The sequence below is a fragment of the Astyanax mexicanus genome, chromosome 16 (assembly GCF_023375975.1).
Source record: "Astyanax mexicanus isolate ESR-SI-001 chromosome 16, AstMex3_surface, whole genome shotgun sequence".
In the NCBI taxonomy this organism is placed as follows: domain Eukaryota; kingdom Metazoa; phylum Chordata; class Actinopteri; order Characiformes; family Acestrorhamphidae; genus Astyanax; species Astyanax mexicanus.
The window spans coordinates 39,753,417-39,772,411 of record NC_064423.1 but is presented as its reverse complement, the minus strand read 5'-3'; the positions used below and the strand labels follow the sequence as shown (position 1 = coordinate 39,772,411).

Sequence of the window (18,995 nt, the reverse complement as noted above, 5' to 3'; positions counted from 1 at the left end):
CTGTGATTTAGAGACAATGGGCGGAACAATGGGCTCGGATCAGAACTCGCGGTGCCATTGGCTCGGGGCCGAACGCGTCGGGAGTCGGGAGGAGAAATATGAAGGCCAGCCAGGCAGCCGCGGCTTTTCATCCTGGTGTCATCCTTTATCTGCCACTCGCTCCCATTCATGTGAACCTACAGGAGCGCGTGGCCTTTGTATTGATTTTTTAACCCGACAATTAACGTGGTCTCTGATTTATCATTGCACTTTAGATCTTAATCATACGGTGTGTGTGTATGAGTGTGTGCTGTTGCACGAGTGTGTGTGTAAGAGTGTGTGTGTGTGTGTGTATTTTTCTCTTTTCCAGCTTGGTGCCTTTGTTTGTGTTTTAATTAAGCAGACCTTGTGTGTCTCCAACCCTGAGCTTCCTTTTTAATTGCCCGTACTTACATCGGCCCGACTTCAAACGCGCCACAGAGACATTTTGTAAGGGGGAGCACAAAGCAGGCCTTTGAAATGTCTACAGTCATATGAAATGGCACGCTAATTAGAAACCTTAGGCTGCCGGTATGATATGAAAAGTAGTTCTGGCTGTTTTCTCCTCTCTTCTCCTCGCGTCGGCGGACCGACTCTGCTTTTTTTCCTTCTTACGGCGGGAAAAGAGAAAAAAGTGGCGTTTTTTGGCGTATCGGTTTTTTGGCGTATCATTTTTTGGTGTAGCATACACCATTTTTCCCCAAGATTTTGTGAGGAAGAGCTGAGGTGCACCTTCGTCGCCTTAAAAAAAAAACATCTCGACACCTTGTGTAATACCTGTATTATAGTATTACAGCCTATGGCATTATTCAGCATTAATAAATATACTTTAGCAATATTGTTGATATTGTTCATCCCCATAAACCCATAATCTGAACAACTGGTGCAGCTTTTAAGCGACAATGCTGGATTTTTCTAAGATTATAATAAAGAAAAACTGCTTTAAAGGTGTTTAATGGAGCTGGTGATTTACTTACTTTACTTTACGTAATTTTCTTGTTAGTTGATAGATAATAGTGTTGGTGTAGCAACATTAGAAAAAGTAGGTGATGGACTAAGTAGTAATATACAATATTAAAATATACAATATTCTATAAACTACAGAAAACATTTCTCCCAAATTCGAAACAAAAAATATTGTCATTTAGAGCATTTATTTGTAGAAAATGAGAAATGTCTGAAATAACAAAAAAAAAAAAAAAGATGCAGAGCTTTCAGACCTCAAATAATGCAAAGAAAACAACAAGTTCATATTCATAAAATAGATTTTATGAGTTCAGAAATCAATATTTGGTGGAATAACCCTGATGGTTTTTAATCACAGTTTTTAATCATGCATCTTGGCATCATGTTCTCCTCCACTAGTCTTACACACTGCTTTTGGATAACTTTATGCTGCTTTACTCCTGGTGCAAAACTTGACTCTACAATCAGTTATTTTGTATTATTATTTTTGCCATTTCTCATTTTCTGTAAATAAATGCTCTAAATGATAATATTTTTATGTAGAATTGTTGAATGAGAAATGTTGTCTGTAGTTTATAGAATAAAACAACAATGTTCATTTTACTCAAACATAAACCTATAAATAGCAAAATCAGAGAAACTGATTCAGAAACTGAAGTGCTCTCTTAACTTTTTTACAGAACTGTAATTTTTAAATCTCTCTATCTCTCTCATTTGTCTTGGAAACATCAAAAACCCTGTGATGCTGCTGGAAAAGATGAAACCGAAACTTCACGTGATGAAAAATGGTTGAAATAACTAGAAAAGATGCAGAGCTTTCAGACCTCAAATAATGCAAATAAAACAAGTTCATATTCATAAAGAGAGTTTAAGAGATCAGAAATCAATATTTGGTGGAATAACCCTGGTGCTTTTTTAATCACAGTTTTTATGCATCTTGACATCATGTTCTCCTCCACCAGTCTTACACACTGCTTTTGGATAACTTTATGCTGTTTTACTCCTGGTGCAAAAATTAATTCAAGCAGTTCATCTTGGTTTGATGGCTCGCCTCAACATCTCGACACCTTCTGTACCTGCTCATCATACCTTGCCTTGAAAAAAAGCAAAGCAGAGCGTGACCTCACCCTTCGCCCATTCATCAGCCGTTAAAAATGCCCTGTAATTTAAAAATATCTGCTTTCAAAGGGCCTAAATCATTCCCGCGCCATTTTCCCCGCTGCACTTTGATCTACGGTGGCAAATAACGGGGGGCAGGTACAATGAATCTCCCCGCGACGTGATTTACATGCGTGGGGTTCATTAAGGTTATTGCCGATGAATACGTTTATATCAGAACGTGTGACTGAGAGGATTTTTTACTCTCTCTCTCTTTTACTCTTTTCACTCGTTTAGCGCTGAGATTCAATCTGATTTACTAATCTGATCATTAAAACCAAGGACAAATATGGTAGAAATAACATTTGTGTAATAATAATTAAAATAATAAAGATAATTCTTTAACTATATGATGTATGGTATAAGGTATGAGGTATGGGTTGGAAAAGAGGACACATTGAAAAATGATTAATAAAAAAAGTACTTAAAAATCTCTATTTAATTCTCTATATAATCTTTATCACACCTTTAAAACATCAAAAATCAGTACTGCCATTTATGAGCTATCTATATGAATAGACTATTAAATCATATCAAATCAAATGAAATCAGATTAGATCCGTCATGTTAAGCAACAAAAATATATACAGCTCTGGAAAATAATAAGAGAGCACTTAAAAAAATTGAAATTGAAAACCTCTGGAATTTTTGCACCAGGAGTAAAGGCAAAAAGTTACCCAAAAGCAGTGTGTAAGACTGGTGGAGGAGAACATGATGCCAAGATGCATGAAAAAAAAAACTGTGATTAAAAACAAGGATTATTAAATCAAATATTGATTATTTCTGAACTCTTAAAATCTCTTTATGAATATGAACTTGTTTCTTGTTTTCTTTGCATTATTTGAGGTCTGAAAGTTCTGCATCTTTTCCTCATTTTCTGTAAATAAATGCTCTAAATGACGATATTTTTATTAGGAATTTAAGAGAAATGTTGTCTGTAGTTTATAGAATAAAAAAAATGTTAATTTTACTCAAACATAAACCTATAAATAGCAAAATCAGAGAAACTGATTCAGAAACTGAAGTAAAAAAAAAAAAACAGAATAATGGCATGTTATATATTACATGTTGGCGCTCTATAGGTAGGGTGGATCTTCTACATGGCTGATAAGTGGATCTTTTGACACCAGCATCACCACTCGCTCTCCTCCACACGCATATTAAAAAAAGAAATAAATGTAATAGAATTGAATAAAGGTATTAAAATGCAGCTGAATTGCAGGAGAATTGCAGCAGAGTGGCGTAGTGGTGGCGCACCGGTCTGAGGGCACAGCTAAGTGAGATAGAGAGAGGAGGATAGAGATAAAGGTAGCTGGAAGAGAGAGAGAGATAGAAAGAGGAGAGAGAGAGGGAGGGAGGGAGGGATGGAGCGAGAGAGCGCCGGTGTTATCGCAGGGCTGGTACTGCGCTGCTGCTGCTACATAAACACACGCCTCGCCTGTAACAGTCAGTGCTAAGACCTACGCCCGGGAAAAAAGAAAAAAAACAACAAAAATTAAAAAATAAAAAAAAGAAGGAGGGAAGACGTAGATAGACGAAGGAGAAGAACAAACAGAAGCCCACCTTCAACGGGAATAACCTGTGTGATAGACTAGCTCTTACACACAAACACTTATTTCTACATTTGTACAAAGAAAAAAAAGGTTATTTTATAACTTTAAATAACCTAAAAAAGGTGAAAACACTTCAATTCAAAAATTTTCTTTAGTTTTTAAGAGTTAGCGTACCCGAAAATGACAAAATCGTTTCATTTTAATGATTTAAACTCTATTTATTGAAACATATGCTCTGAAAAAATGAGCAATCCTACATTATTACTTTTTTTTTTCTGATCATCAACAGATATATTTCTGACATATTTCTGAGCAGAAAAACATAAGAAATAGGTAAAAAATAATGTTTTTTTACAGACAGTTACAATGTACTGTGTAAAACTAATAGCTGAAATGATTAATACTTTTTTTTGTTGTTGTTGATTCACAATATACTATTCTATATCTATTTTCCAGAACACGTTGTGGAAATAATCATTAATTTAATGCTAATAAACTTCTAGGCTTACTTTTTTTTTTTTTTTACATATCATGGGCTATTTACTGATACATGTCAAAAAATAGAATATCATTGAAAAGTTACTTTATTTCAGTAATTCAGTTCAAAAAGTGAAACTCATATATTATATAGATGTATTAAACACATAGAGTGATCTATTTTAAGCCTTTATTTATTGTATTGTATATGATTATGAAGCTTACAGTCATGCCAATTGGTACTTCCGTGCAGTGTGGGCAGTGTGCCAAGTCCTGCTGGAAAATGAAATCTCATCTTTGTTAAAGTTAGTTCAGTGTTTTACTGGAAAATCTTACCGACAACATTTATGTAGATTTCATTTTCCAGCAGGACTTGGCACACTGCCCACACTGCTTAACAAAAGTACTAATTGGACATATATATAATATTCTAATTTTTTGAGACACTGATTTTTTTTATTTAGTTTTTTTATTGGCTGTAAGCCGTAATCATCAACATTAAAAGAAATAAACGTAATGATAATCTAATCATAATCGATTTTTTTGAGATGCACTAGTATATAATTGGTAAAAGTGGTAAGATGCTGGTTTTGTCTTCTTTTTGCCTTCATATATCTATCAATCTATCAGGTCTGTGGGCAGTGAATTAAGTTTATGCCAGTGAAAACCAGTGAAAACCAGTGAAAACCAGTGGAAGCCATTGTTTCACGGTGCTCTCCTGTCTATGTTACCTTCTGGCTCTCTCTCTATTCCTTTAGTTAGACTGTTATCAGAGTCAGAAACACTGATAATCTGATTATCACATTCTATATTCACAATAAATCCAGTTCAGAACTCAACATTTCCTGAGTTAAAGCTATCGACAAGCCAAAAAAAAACAACCAATAAGATCCCACATAAAAATCTGTTACTCTCAGCCACTCTCAGTGCAATGTGCCAGTTGTAGCAGCTGCCTTTCTAATCACTTCTGATAAAAATGGAGACTGTCTCAGCTTTGATGGAAACATATTTCCTGCATGCACACACACACACACACACACACACACCCTTTAAATAGCAAACGTACCTTTAATTTCTCCCAAAAGCTCGCTTGTGTTCAGTCTCTCCATCTTCTCTTTCCAGTCTTTAGAAAGCAGTTTTTCCATGCAGGAGGTTTCTGAAAGAGAGAAGACAGAGAGCGACAGTTTAGAGACAACCTGCTAAGAAATAATACACAAAAAACAAAACAAAACAAAAAAACACACAAGTGTCTCCTTTTATCTGGAAATAAATCGTGCACAGATGGCAACCTTTGCAGCAGGACACAATACTGATATTCCCAATATATATATACACTCAAAATGACCTAATATATACATAAATACACTTATAATACTCTTTATTTCACTGTAACTGTATCAAGGTTAGCTTAGCTCTGTGTTCTTGGTTTTAAATTAAATAAATCTGGAATTAAATTAGGCATAGATGGTAAATTTTGTTGTAGCAGGCCACGATACTGATATTCCCAAGAATCAGCAAAAAACTTGACGAGACACAGTAAATATATATACGGGATGACCTAATATATACATAAATACATATATAAAATACATTTAATTTTACTGTAACTCTATCAAGGTAAGGTTTGCTCTGTTCTTGGTTCAATCTGTGCACCAACAGCAAGAAACATGGAGAGATACAGTAAATATATATACGGAATGACCTAATATATACATACATACATGTAAAATACACTTAATTTCAACAGCAAGAAACATGACAAAATACAGTAAAATAAATATATAAAAAAATAAATCTGTGAATAAATCGTGCATAGATATATATATATAGATGGCAACCTTTGTAGCATCTCTAACAATATTATTATTCCCTATATATATACACACACAAAATGAACCTAATAAATACATATATACACACATACATACATATAATACACTGAATTTCGCTGTAAATCTATCAAGGTTAGCTTAGCTCTGTTCTTGGTTTAATCTGTACACCAACAGCAAGAAACATGACTAGATACAGTACATATAAATATTATATAAATATATACACAAAATGACCTAATACATACATAAATACATATATAAAATACACTTAATTTCACTGTAACTCTATCAAGGTTAGCTTAGCTCTGTTTTTGGTTTTATCTGTATACACCAACAGTTTAATAAATATATAAATAACAAATAAATATATATATATAAAAAAGAAAATACATATTAGATATATAATATAATAATTTTCGGTTCAATCTGTGCACCAACAGCAAGAAACATGAAGAGATACACACACAAAAAAATAAATGAAAATAAATAAATTAATTAAATAAATGAAAAACGAAAATAACGTCCATTATTGAAAAGCAGGTGCACCCAATTCTGAATTCGCACATACACTATTGATATTGTTGAAAGGCAGGAGTGATGAATGTGAGAATGTGAAAAAGTGAAATGTGTGATAATGTGAGACGTGCGATGAATGACGGAGCGGAAACGAGACTTCATGTCAAAACAGTACATCAAAAAGCCTAAATAAACCCTCTTCTTTTTTCTCCATCGCGATTCATCGTTTTTTAATTACCTTGGTGTCTCGGCGTCAATAACACGCCAAATAAATTGCAGGAAATACGGTAAATAATATCCTGAAAAAACAAGCATCGTCTAATGCATCGTCAATGAAATATCTAAGCACTCGAGCGCGAACAGTATTATATTATAAACGCCGCCGAAATCAAGGAGCGCCAGCGAAGCTCGAGTGCTCGGAACTGAAACGGGAGCCTGCATTGAAGCGGGTCTTAAAATCGGCGGCTGCGATTAGAGGAGGGCGAGCGCTAAACCTTGAGGAACACAGAGCACAGTGTGTGTGTTTGCTGAGAAAAGAAAGAAATATCCTTCCCATTAAAGAACGCTGTTCGCCGATTGAAAGGCAACACAGGCCTACTGAGAGGAAAAACAAGCAAATAAAAAAATAGTGGAGGGAGGCAGGGTCTGAAAAGCACAGAAAAAGGAACGAGAAAATGAGAAAACAAAAAAGCAGCGATGCTATAGTGCTACAGAAGGACGCGTGGCGTACGAGCTCTTTTCGGACTACAATGACGGAGCGCGGCGCGGAAATACCTTGAAACTACATCAGAGAACATTTCTTAAAGGTCAGAAAAGAGTGTATTGGAATTTTCCTATAGAACAAACACAGCAGGGCTGTAAATTGAATTAAACGTGGAGAATATAATACTGAAAAAAAAATATATATATATACACAAGCCTGGATACGAGAAGCCTATATCTAGCATTTAGACTGCAAACAAGATACGTTGGATGGGTATGAATATAATTGAAAAGATACTTTATTTCATTAATTCAGTTCAAAGAATTAAACTCATATATTATTATATAGATGTATTATACACACAGAGTGATCTATTTTTTAAGCCTTTATTTATTTTAGTCCTGATGATTATGAAGCTTACAGGCAATGGATATTTGAATATTATATATTAAGTGCGGGCAGAGTGCCAAGTCCTGCTGGAAAATGAAATCTGCAACTGTAAGTGCTGTAAGATTTTGCGGGAAAACACTTTGTATAAGACTTTGGATTTATACTTTGGATATAATCTGGAAGACACCTTCCTGAGAAAACCCTTGTATGTGCTGTATGTGGACGAGCATTATGCTGCTGAATAATGCTAATTGAAAGCTAGTGCCATGAGAGACAGCAATACATGTGGCAGGTCTCTCACCAGGAAGTACACTACCCAAATAAAAGTAGTTTTTAATGGACTTTTTATAGAGCATCAGGGGAATTATGGCAAAAGTTAGGGTCTAATCTAATCCATATCTGAGATATAACTGTTTAACTACTTACTTACTTAAAATGACCACTTTGCCACTCAAGACACTTAAAGATGCTTGATGCAGTAAGAAGCGGCAGCCAATGGCGCACAGCATACTCTCAACCGGAAACACCGTCCACCTGGAGGACTAATTCAGACTGCACTGAAGTTGACCCAATTTTTTTTGGGCATCCAATATGGAGGAAAACTAATCAGATACGAGCAAAACATGGAAACTCCAACCAGATAGGGACTTGAACCAAGTACCCTTCCAGTGCTAGGAAGCGAACATGCCATAGAAGAACATGCTAAAGGGATTTTAAGAGTAAAAATACCTGATAGATCAATAGATCAGCTTTGTTTTTTGTATTAAAGCGAAGTTAATTACTATAACCTGAACTCTGGACACATTTAGATATATAGTATAAGTATTTTAGAATTAAAAAACAGTGTAAGTATATAAGACTAAGGGATGGACAGGTCTTTTGTCTGGGTTTAATAAGTTCTGTTGGTTCTCTGGAGGTCAGTGAGGCCGGCGATAGAGCGATAAGGTGCAGGCTCTCTAAAGACACATTAAAGGAGATGGTGGAGAAGATGGTGGAGAAGGTGGTGGAAGGGGCAGGGCCGCTGGGCAATGATGAAAACAATTAACATTTGTCCATCAGACAATGAATCAGAGGGAGGAATGGCTGGAATCTGTCGAGCCGTGGTCCGGGTCGCTGATAAAGAACACACTGCTCACCAGCCAGAGCCTCAGAGCCTCAGAGCCTAGGTCAGCCTGTTCCCATCACACACACATATATATATATATATATACACACACACTCACACACATACACAGGCCTACATAAACATCAAACCTTTACTTACATTCACTTAAAAAACCTTTCGAGAACTTATCTGAGTCACTGTAGAATTAAACTTGGTCTTTAAGTCAATTTAAATAACTCATCTAAGACAAGTTAACAACCAATGTGTCTAATCTAAGCCATTCTAGAACGTAAGTAACCTATCTGAGCCATTTTTGAACTAAACTAACTTCTTAGATATGTTTTGGGACTAAATTAAGTTATCTGAGCCATTTTAGAACTTAAAAAGACAAAAATGTCTTCTTAGAGACATTTTAGAGCTCATTTAACTTATCTGAGCCATCCAAGAACTTAACTAACTTCTTATAGGAGTTTTAGAACAAATTTAACTTATCTAAACCATTTTAGAAGTTAAGTAACTTTTTAGAGACATTTTAGATCTAAATATGATCTGAGCCACTGTAGAACTTAACTAACTTCTTAAATACATTTTAGAACTTCTTAGAGATGTTTTAGAACTAAATTACCTTAACCAAGCCATTTTAGAACTTAACTAACTTCTTAGAGATGTTTTAGAACTAATTCATGTAATCTGAGCAATTTTAGAACTTAACTTAAATCTTAGAAACGATTTAGAAATATTTTTTAACTTGTCTAAGCTTTCTTAAATGAGCCATATTAGAGCCTACCTCACATAATCAAGCTGTTTTAGGAGCTTATCTAAATTATTCAAACCTTTTTAGAGGCCACTAACTACCCTGAGCTATTTTAGAACTTAAATAACTTTAAAAAAATCATTTTAGAACATAATTTAATTATTTATTCATTTTAGACCTACTCATATGAACTCATCTGAGCATTACTGGAGCTGAACCAAATTGTCTGAGCTGTTTCAGAACTCAGTATATATATATTTTTTGATGTAATCTAACTTATCTGAGCCATTTTAGAACTTAGAAATACTGTGCTGATATAAAACTTAATATTCTGTATCAAATGATAAATAATAATGCAGGGTTATAGAGTTATTTAGCTATGAGTTACCCATCTGGTAGCTTAATTAGCACAAGAAATTAGCGCAAAACTCAAATTTTGAGACACAAAGGTCAGGATTACCCTGTTTTGCCCACATGAGCTGAAATAAAGATGATGACATCATGCTGGAGAAGAATAGAGTTTGTTCTGAGAGGACGAGGCTGGAGGACAGAGGTCTGCAGCAGAAATGTCTTGCCGCCGGCCGGCCGACACCGACACAATGCCTCGTCTGTGGACGAGCTCCAGCCGGAACAAAAGAACCCGATTCATCAGCTCAGAGGATCCGGGACCGACTCTGGAGCTCCGTTACTGAGTCTTTGTGTTTCTGGGTATTGTAGTCACATCATGAGGTACTCCAGGCCACAGGACATTCCCAAACAAGAGCATCATCACCATCAGCACCATCACTGATGCGTACAATTTCATCCCATGGTCTTTTCTTGTTTTTAGTTTTTCAGTCATTTTTATCCTGTTTTTTTTTTTTTCAGAGGAAAGTGCAGCGACTCGGTTTCGATACATCAGCTCACAGATGCAGCCTTGTGCTGATCCACATCACATCACATAAGAGTGATGAGGATATAGAGTGTGTCATCTACTCTACCCACCCAGAGAGAGAGCAAGACCAATTGTGCTCTCTCAGGGCTCTGGCAGCTGATGGCAAGCTGCAAGCCTGGGATTCAAACCAGCTCAACAACCTCCAACAGAGCTCTTTGCCACAGTAATTTCTGGGTATCGACACTTTCTTAAACCAGATTGACGTCTATTATTTTTGTGTGGACAAAGAAATGAAAAGTCAAATACTAATTAAAAAACTGATAAAAAAAATCGAGCTTATCAAGCTTAACGAGCTTAACGAGCTAAACAAGCTAATTGATTTATCAGCAGCTTCTTTGGATTTTGGTTCTTTGAATCATTTTTAAGTGAAGGACGAATTAAAATGGCTCATATGTTCAACTTTCTCTTCCAGTATTGTTACATATCCGATTGATCTACTGATCCATCTCTAGAATATATATCTCATGTTCATCTATAGCTAAATGTTAATAAAAACAGAGATGGCTTGCAAAAGTATTCATACCCTTTGAACTTTTTCCCATTTTGTCACCTTACAACCACAAACTTACATACTTTTTTTTTTTGAGATTTTAAGTGATGGACCAACAAAAACTAGCACGTATTTGTGAAGTGGAAAAAAGTGATGCATGGTTTCACTGCAATTACGGCTGAAAGTCTTTTTGGGTTTTTTTCTCCACAAGCTTTGATCTATAAACTGAAATTTGTACCCCATTCTTCTTTATAAAACAGCTGAAGATCAGCCAGGTTGGATGAAGTGCGTCTGTGAACAGAAGTTTTCATGTTTAGCCACAGAAGATCAATGGGATTTAGTTCAAAACATTATGTTTCAAATATTTGATCTAAACCATTGTTTAAACCACTGTAGCTCTGGCTGTATGTTTAGGGTCATCGTCTTGTTGGAAGGTCTCACAGAACAGGTGTTTATATGTATACTGAGACTAAATTACACACATCTGGACTCTATTAAATAATAAATAAGTGACTTCTGGATTTTATTTAGGGGTTTTAGAGTAAAGGAGGCTAAGTACTTTTGCGTGTCAGAATTATTTAAGAAATATATATATATATATATATATATATATATATATATATATATATATATATATATATTTCTATTTTGATATATTGGTTTTGATCCATATCGCTTAGTGTCAAGTGTAGCATGAATTTACTGAGTATTGTTCTAAGAATAAAAAGACTCCAATTTTAAACAATCAGATTTCAGATTAGATCCTTAGATCTAAAGGCAGGAAACATACAAAAAATATAAAAATACAAATACTTTGTAAGAATCAGAAGAAAATGGAAGCTGACAGAGATACAGACTTTAAAAGAGGAAGATGCTGCAGGTCAGCGTGTCCCGCCTCCCCGCTTCCTCCATTAAAAACGGGACAACAGGACGCCTCAGCTTTAGGGTCATTCTAACATTACTTCTACTTTATTGACTTTTTCAATCCCCAACACTGTGAGAGTGAGGTTATAGCGAGTGTGTGTGTGTGTGTGTGTGCGTGTGTGCTGGCAGCAGGATCACACAGCTCAGGGGTCTGTGATTCTGCTTCTCCTCCAGAAGGGCCCTCACCCCCGAGCGCAACCCCCATCAACACACATACACACTCCCCTCCGATTAACACACACACACACACACACACACACACACACACACACACACAACAAACAACACACATTCTTTCCTCTCAGATGAAAAGAAGGAGAAAAAGAAGAGCTTCCTCCGACGGCGGAACTGTCCGGAGAGGGTTCGAGACTTTCCCATAATCCTGCACTTCTCCAAACATACACACACACACACACAAAACAGACAGACACACACACACACACACACACACACACACTGCACAGATGCTGCTCCAGCACTTGATCATTAAGGAATGCGCCAACTGTTGGAGATAATGCGGTGCCAGCTCCCATTCTGCTCCACTCTGCCTCCCTCGAGAATGGCCACTCCCTGCCCTCCTACACACACACACACACACACACACACACACTCACACACACTCAAACTACATCTGGAATGCGCCAGAACTGCCCTCTGATCTTTCCTCTTCTCTTTTACCTGGAAGAGGTGAGGAATGTCCAGTGTGTACGAGCGAGTGTGTGAAAGAATCTTCATTTTCTATATTATAGATTAATATTAAAAGACATGAAAACGATTCATTTTCATATATAAAATTCCGTAGTACACAGTAAAAAAAAAAAAGTGTTTTTCCTCCACACCTCTCATCTCATTATCTAAACCCGATCTTCTGATGTAAAAAAAAAAAATCATATAAAGAAAGAAACACTAAAGTGAAGGAGAAGAGGTGTGTCCAAACTTTTGACTGGAATTGTGTATATATTCAGCTCGGTAAAAAAAAATGAGAAATCTTATGTTTTACCTAATTAAAAACCTCTGGAATATAATCAAGAGGAAGATGGATGATCACAAGCCATCAAACCAACAAGCTGAACTGCTTGAATTTTTGCACCAGGAGTAAAGCAGCATAAAGTTATCCAAAAGCAGTGTGTAAGACTGGTGGAGGAGGAGAACATGATGCCAAGATGCATGAAAAAAAAACTGTGATTAAAAACCAAAACAGGGTTATTCCACCAAATATTGATTTCTGAACTCATAAAAATTTATTTTTAATTTCTTTTTTTTTTTATCAGTGTATTTTTTTTTTTACAGCAAAACAAAGTTCAATTATTATTCCTGTTAATTGGGCATATCATTAATGCCTAAAAGTACACTGACCCACTACATGTTTCATGTTGTTTGCTGCCAAAATATTGCAATAGTTATTGTGTATTGTTGTGAAAATATCTTTAAATATCGTGACACAGTGTCTTTTTACCATATTACCCAGCTTTTTAAAGGGCAGAAGTAGATTTAAATTGATGTCAAAAAGAAAAACATTATACAACGTAAATTATGTAAATGATTAACTTTCATTGGAAGGCAATGCATTGTGATGTTTATTAATTGAAATCATTTTCAAGCATTTCTATTGGTCTATCTTTAAGAAGCCGCTGCAAAAATTAAATCTCCTCACTGCGTATTAAACTGTCCTGCACTCAGGACTACTTCAGTAAAACATGAGGATCAGAGAGGCTGTCTGGCTTCTCTCAAATCAGCCTTATAAAGACTAGAAGACTCGAACAGGTGAGGAATTTAGATTAATAATAGGAGGAAAATGATTTTTTTTTTGTTCCGTTGCATTCCATCCCCACCAGAGCCAATATAAGCACTGCTTAACGTCTGAGCAACACTTACTGCCGTATTAACATATTACCAACATAAAGCACCGAGCGCCGACCATCCGTCTTCAGAAATCAAACAGAACAAATCGTCCATCTCTCAACACTCAGCCTGCTGCAACCAGAAACTCAGCATGGATACATTTCCTCAACACATTAACTCAACGTTTTAAAGCAGGAATATCGAGGGCTGCTTTTCCACAGCAGGGATAAATAGTAGCTAAAGCTGTGACGCAACGTTCTGTTGATCTATTAAGCTGCTAACATTTTCTTTTTCCATTTACTGTGTTTCTAAATCAAGTGCACGGTGTCTCCTAATAATTATGGGACATTTCTGCTCTGTTTACACAGTTAGCATGCTAACGTGAGAACTCTAAGCTTTCAGGACTGTTACAGGCCTCATGCCACATCACTACTGCACTGCTAGCATGCTGGCTAACAGCTTCATCCAACAGTCTTAATGGTTTCATGCCACATCTCTACCACATCTACCACATCTCTACTGCATGCTAGCTAACAGCCTAATCCCACAATACTACTGTGGCATTAGCATGCTGTCTAACAGCCTCATCCCACATCGCTACCACAGTGTTATCATGCTGTCTAACAGCCTCATCCCACATTGCCACTGCACTGTTAGCATGCTGGCTACCAGCCTCATCCCACATTGCTACTGCATTGTTAGCATGCTGGCTGCCAGCCTCATGCCACTTCATTACTGTGACTTTAGCATGCTGGCTAACAGGCTAATCCTACATCACTACAACAGTGTTAGCATGCTGTCTAACTGCCTCAATCCACACCACTACCACAGTGTTAACCTGGCAGCTAACAGCCTTATGCCACATCACCACCACAGTGTTAGCATGGTAGCTACCAGCTATATCCAACACTGCTACGGCACTGTTAGCATGCTGGCTAACAGCTTCATCCAACAGTCTTTATGCTGGCTTGCTAACACAGGCATTCTGGCCCCATCCAATATTGTTACCAGCTTAATGTCACATTGTTACACTAGTGTTAGCACGCTGGCTAACGGCCTAATTCCACATTGCTACCGCAGTGTTAGCATGCTTGTTAAGGGCCTCGTCCAACATTGCTACTGACTTCATGCCACATCGCTATTGCAGTGTTAGCAAAATACTCACTAGCCCCATCCCACATTGTTACCAGACTATTCCAACATTGCTATCATGGCGTTAGCATGCCGGCTACCAACCTACCATGGAGTTAAGAAGGCCCAGTAAGCCAATCAGCAGATTCAAACACCATTACACAATCCTTCTCTATGATTCTGTGGCCCTGACTACCCCAAGTAGTTAGCTAACCATGTTAAGAAAGCACTGTTAGCATTTAGCTTTTTTTGGCGAACTTCATTATTGTGGAAAAGCCACGGCAACAGTTACCCTCTGTGCTCATAACTTTTCGTCCAAGGAGGCTCTGACATTTCGAGAATGGAGGGAGCTGCTTTGGAAAGGATGGGTTGAGAAGATAAAGGAAGAAAATGGCGTTGGCTTTTTATTGTCGTTTCCCTGCGAGAACTTGCCGAAATCTTACCGTGTCCTCTTTTCCGTGTCCTTTTTATACTCGGAGATAAAGCGCAGTAGGGCTCGGGGGGGTTGGGTTGTGACTTGGAATGAAAACAATAGCCCCTATCTTTCTCCTATTTACATATTCCCAAGTTGCCACGCCCCCCTTCCCTCCAGCAGCCTTATAACCCTTATAACAACAGGCATTGGGAAGAGCTTTGGCCACTTTGAGACGCCCAATGGACCTGAAGTAGCTTCCCTAGACATGCTAGGCCTCGCTCTCAGAGCCTAGAGCTCAGAATTCAGAGCTCAGAGCAGGGATACGATGGGCACGGGCACCAGGGAGGACGGCTCGTCAAACACCCCACTGATGTGGAGCCACTCATGGGAAGGGAGGGGAACAAAACTCTGGGTAACACGTCCAAAAAACGAGAAAAAAAAAAAGAAAAACTGAAACAGAGAGCCCAAAACCCACAGCCCCAGCAATGCCAACGGCCGAGAGCCAGGCTGGCCAAGCATGCGTGAATAAACACCCTCCGGAGCGTGGCGTGGGTGCCCGGGGAAGCTGCACGGGCGCCGCGCTGCACGGACCCAAGAGCGCCTCTCAAAACAAGAGGATTACAGGGCAGCACGCCCCGCTCGCTTCCCCCCGAACGCGACGGGGGCCAAGCACTGGTAGCACGCTACAATCCATTTCTGCCCCGATAATGCCAGAGCCTTCCAAATGCCTTTATAGTCGCTGAGCCCATTGTTGGATTCTCAAAGGAGAGGCGGCTGTGATGTGCATGATCCCAACTCAGAGCTGCAGCCGTGGAGCTAGAGCTGGACGATGTGGCCAAAACCTGTATCATGATATATTTCTTCATTTTGGCCGAAACGGTATTATTAGTAAAATGAAAAGGTAACACTTTATAATAACTTTCATTAATATATTTTCAACTAATGATCAGTAGATGTGAAAAAAGCAGTAGTTCATCAGAATTGGAATATGAGACTTATTTATCAGCACGGATATTCATATTAAAAATGAACATGAACTTTTTGAACATTAACGAATCGCTATTAAATACGAATATTTAAACCGGGCAAATGTTTCATCAATTGCAGTTCATGTTGCCAATGCGTTCATTACTTAAGCTTATTTTATAAATGTGATAGCAACTTTTCAGTTTCTTAAAATGTAAAAAAAGACAGTTATTCATTATTAATTAATGGTAAATTAATGAAAGTTATTATAAAGTGTTACCAATACAAAAAAAAAAGTGTTAAACAAACCAGAATATGTTTTATGATTTGGATTCTTTAAAGAATATGACAGCTTTGCACACGCTATACAGCATCAGTTTTAAAGTTGTGAAGAGGTAGAGATGGTATACAGTGAATAGTTTGGTAATAATCATTGTTTATACTCCTTAACTAAGTAAAGAAAAGTAAAAAAATATATACTTGAAGTAATGAAGGTCAGTCAATTCGAAAAGAAGAATTTCAAGAAGTTTCGAAGCATCAACCTCAAGTGCAGTAGCTAAAAAAAAAAGGCAATCAAAAACATTATGATGATGAAACTGGCACTCATCAGAACTGCCCCAGGAAAGGAACATTTACATTTATATTTTACAGCATTAACCTGATACTTTTACAGAGTTGGGCCAATGTAGCATTAGGAGTCTAGCCCAAGGACTCCTATTGGTGTAGCCCTGCATTCAGTCACCCATACCAAGAATTGAACCCCATTCTCCTATATGATGTGTTATCCACTGTGCTACACTATTGACATTGCCTGAAGTGTTGTAGTCAAGACAGCTGGAGCCAAAAGATTCCAAATCGAGACTAAGGCTGGTGTGGCAGGGACCAAAACCAGATTTTTTTTGGTAAAAACTAAAGAATTTGTAATTATTTGTTTTCAGATTGCTTTTTAAATAATCTTTCAAGCACATTACAGTGATTTCTATTCATTTTTTTTGCTGAACATCAACAATTTAACTGGACTAATTACAGTTAGGTTATTGTTATTTTGTCAATATGTCAAAAATGTATCATGATACCATAAAAATCGTGGAACGACCAGAGGTGGAAAAAGTACTGAAAAATTGTAATCAAGTAAAATTACCTTTACTTTGCTAAAAAATCTACTCGAGTAAAAGTAAAAAAGTACTCAATTTAAAATGTACTTTCAGTAAAAGTTACACAGTTACTTTTATTTATTTTATGTAAAGAAAGTACAAATCATAAATTAAATATTTTTAATTAATTATTATTCTACATAATAATTTGAACCTTTTTTACGCAGTATTTGTTCAGACCAAACCATAAAACATTTTCAAGATAAAGTGGCATAGGTTTCTATGATCCATTTTTTTTCTTTACCGTAATAAACATTGCTAGGAAAAGTTCAGCTGCGCTGCCATGGGGAACAAAACTATTTTTTTTAGTAATGGGGAGTTTTCCAATGTAGTGAAGTAAATTACGTGGGCCAAAATGTAGTTGAGTAAAAGTAAAATTACCTATTACTAATAAAATCTACTCAATTACAGTAATGTGAGTAAATGTAATTCATTACTTTCCACCTCTGGGAACGACAGACCTAAAATGCCTCAAACTCACCTAAATTGCCCAAAACCACTATACCACATATATCTCCAACCCTGCAACACCTCAACAAATAATCTGCGCCGCTCCTGCATGGCGCTAAACCGCTATCTCCTAACCCATCTCCACTTAAACCTGCTGCTACAGATACCCTCTTATCTCCACAATGGCAGAGAAACAGGAGCGGCACACTCAGGAGAAGAAAAAAGAAGAAGAAGAACAAGAAGAAGAAAAAAAAAACCACACACCACCTAGAGCAAAGATAGAGTAACCAGATTGCAAACAAGGCCTTAAACACATGAAAAGGAAAAAAAAAAAGAGTAATGGCGCTCGTAAATCTCCACAACGCAACATTTTAGGAGATCGTGTTTGGTGTAAACAGAGCGAGATCTACACACCTGTGGAAAAAAAGAAAAAACACGAACCCTCAGCCAAAATGCCATGTTTAACACAAGCCACAACACCGGAGCAGCAGTCGAACCAGTGTCAGGGATAACTGTGACAATAGCAATAACACTGCTAACTAATCAGCCTCTTACAGGACAGATTTTCTGTTTTTTTTACATGAAAAAGTAAAAGAAATACAGAAATATTAAAAGGTTAAGAATCCCCCTATTGCTCAGTAGTCTAGTATCAGTGCTATATGACCAAGACAAGCTGCTTTTTTAACTTTTTAAACCTAATTAAACCTAATTCTGCTTCTGCTTTACTTCTTCACTGCTAAAACTGAGACTTAGCTGAGTCCCATCATGTTAATCTGAGCTAAAGGCTAAAGCTGCTGTTGCCATGTGGGTCAGCCAGACGTCTTCCTGTAGCTATAGAAAACTCACTGTGCCAAAAGACAAGACAGTTTCAGCAAAAATGCAATTAACCTTATTCTGCTTCTTTTCACATACATGAGTTTTTAGTGAACTGTGAGCTGGAATTCACTACAGGTAACTCTAAAACTCACTAAAGCTCGCTGGAGTCTCTAAATCCTTTTAAACTTTTAATATCTAACCACCTTCAGACAACCTGTTTTAGTTGACTTTTTTTTTATCTTATTTATTTGATTTAATTATTTTGTCTTTTTATTTATCTAATTTTATGTTTTACCTTTTAGCCCTTTTATTTTATTTATTTGATTAATTTCCTTCTTTTAATTACTTCATTACTGGTTTTAGTTTTGATCTTTTACCTTTGTATTTAATTTACGTCTTCC

General features: G+C 37.0%; 1 protein-coding gene across 7 annotated transcripts in view; it reads right to left on the bottom strand.

Moving 5' to 3' along the window:
• Window positions 1-18,995, bottom strand: part of sox6 (SRY-box transcription factor 6) — a 356,852-nt gene that overhangs the window by 169,139 nt on the left and 168,718 nt on the right. For all 7 annotated transcript variants that reach the window (XM_049465976.1, XM_049465978.1, XM_049465980.1 and 4 more), the window contains one exon: window positions 5,239-5,328. In XM_049465976.1, the coding sequence (XP_049321933.1) occupies window positions 5,239-5,328 (90 nt within the window). The remainder of the gene's footprint in view (window positions 1-5,238; window positions 5,329-18,995) is intronic.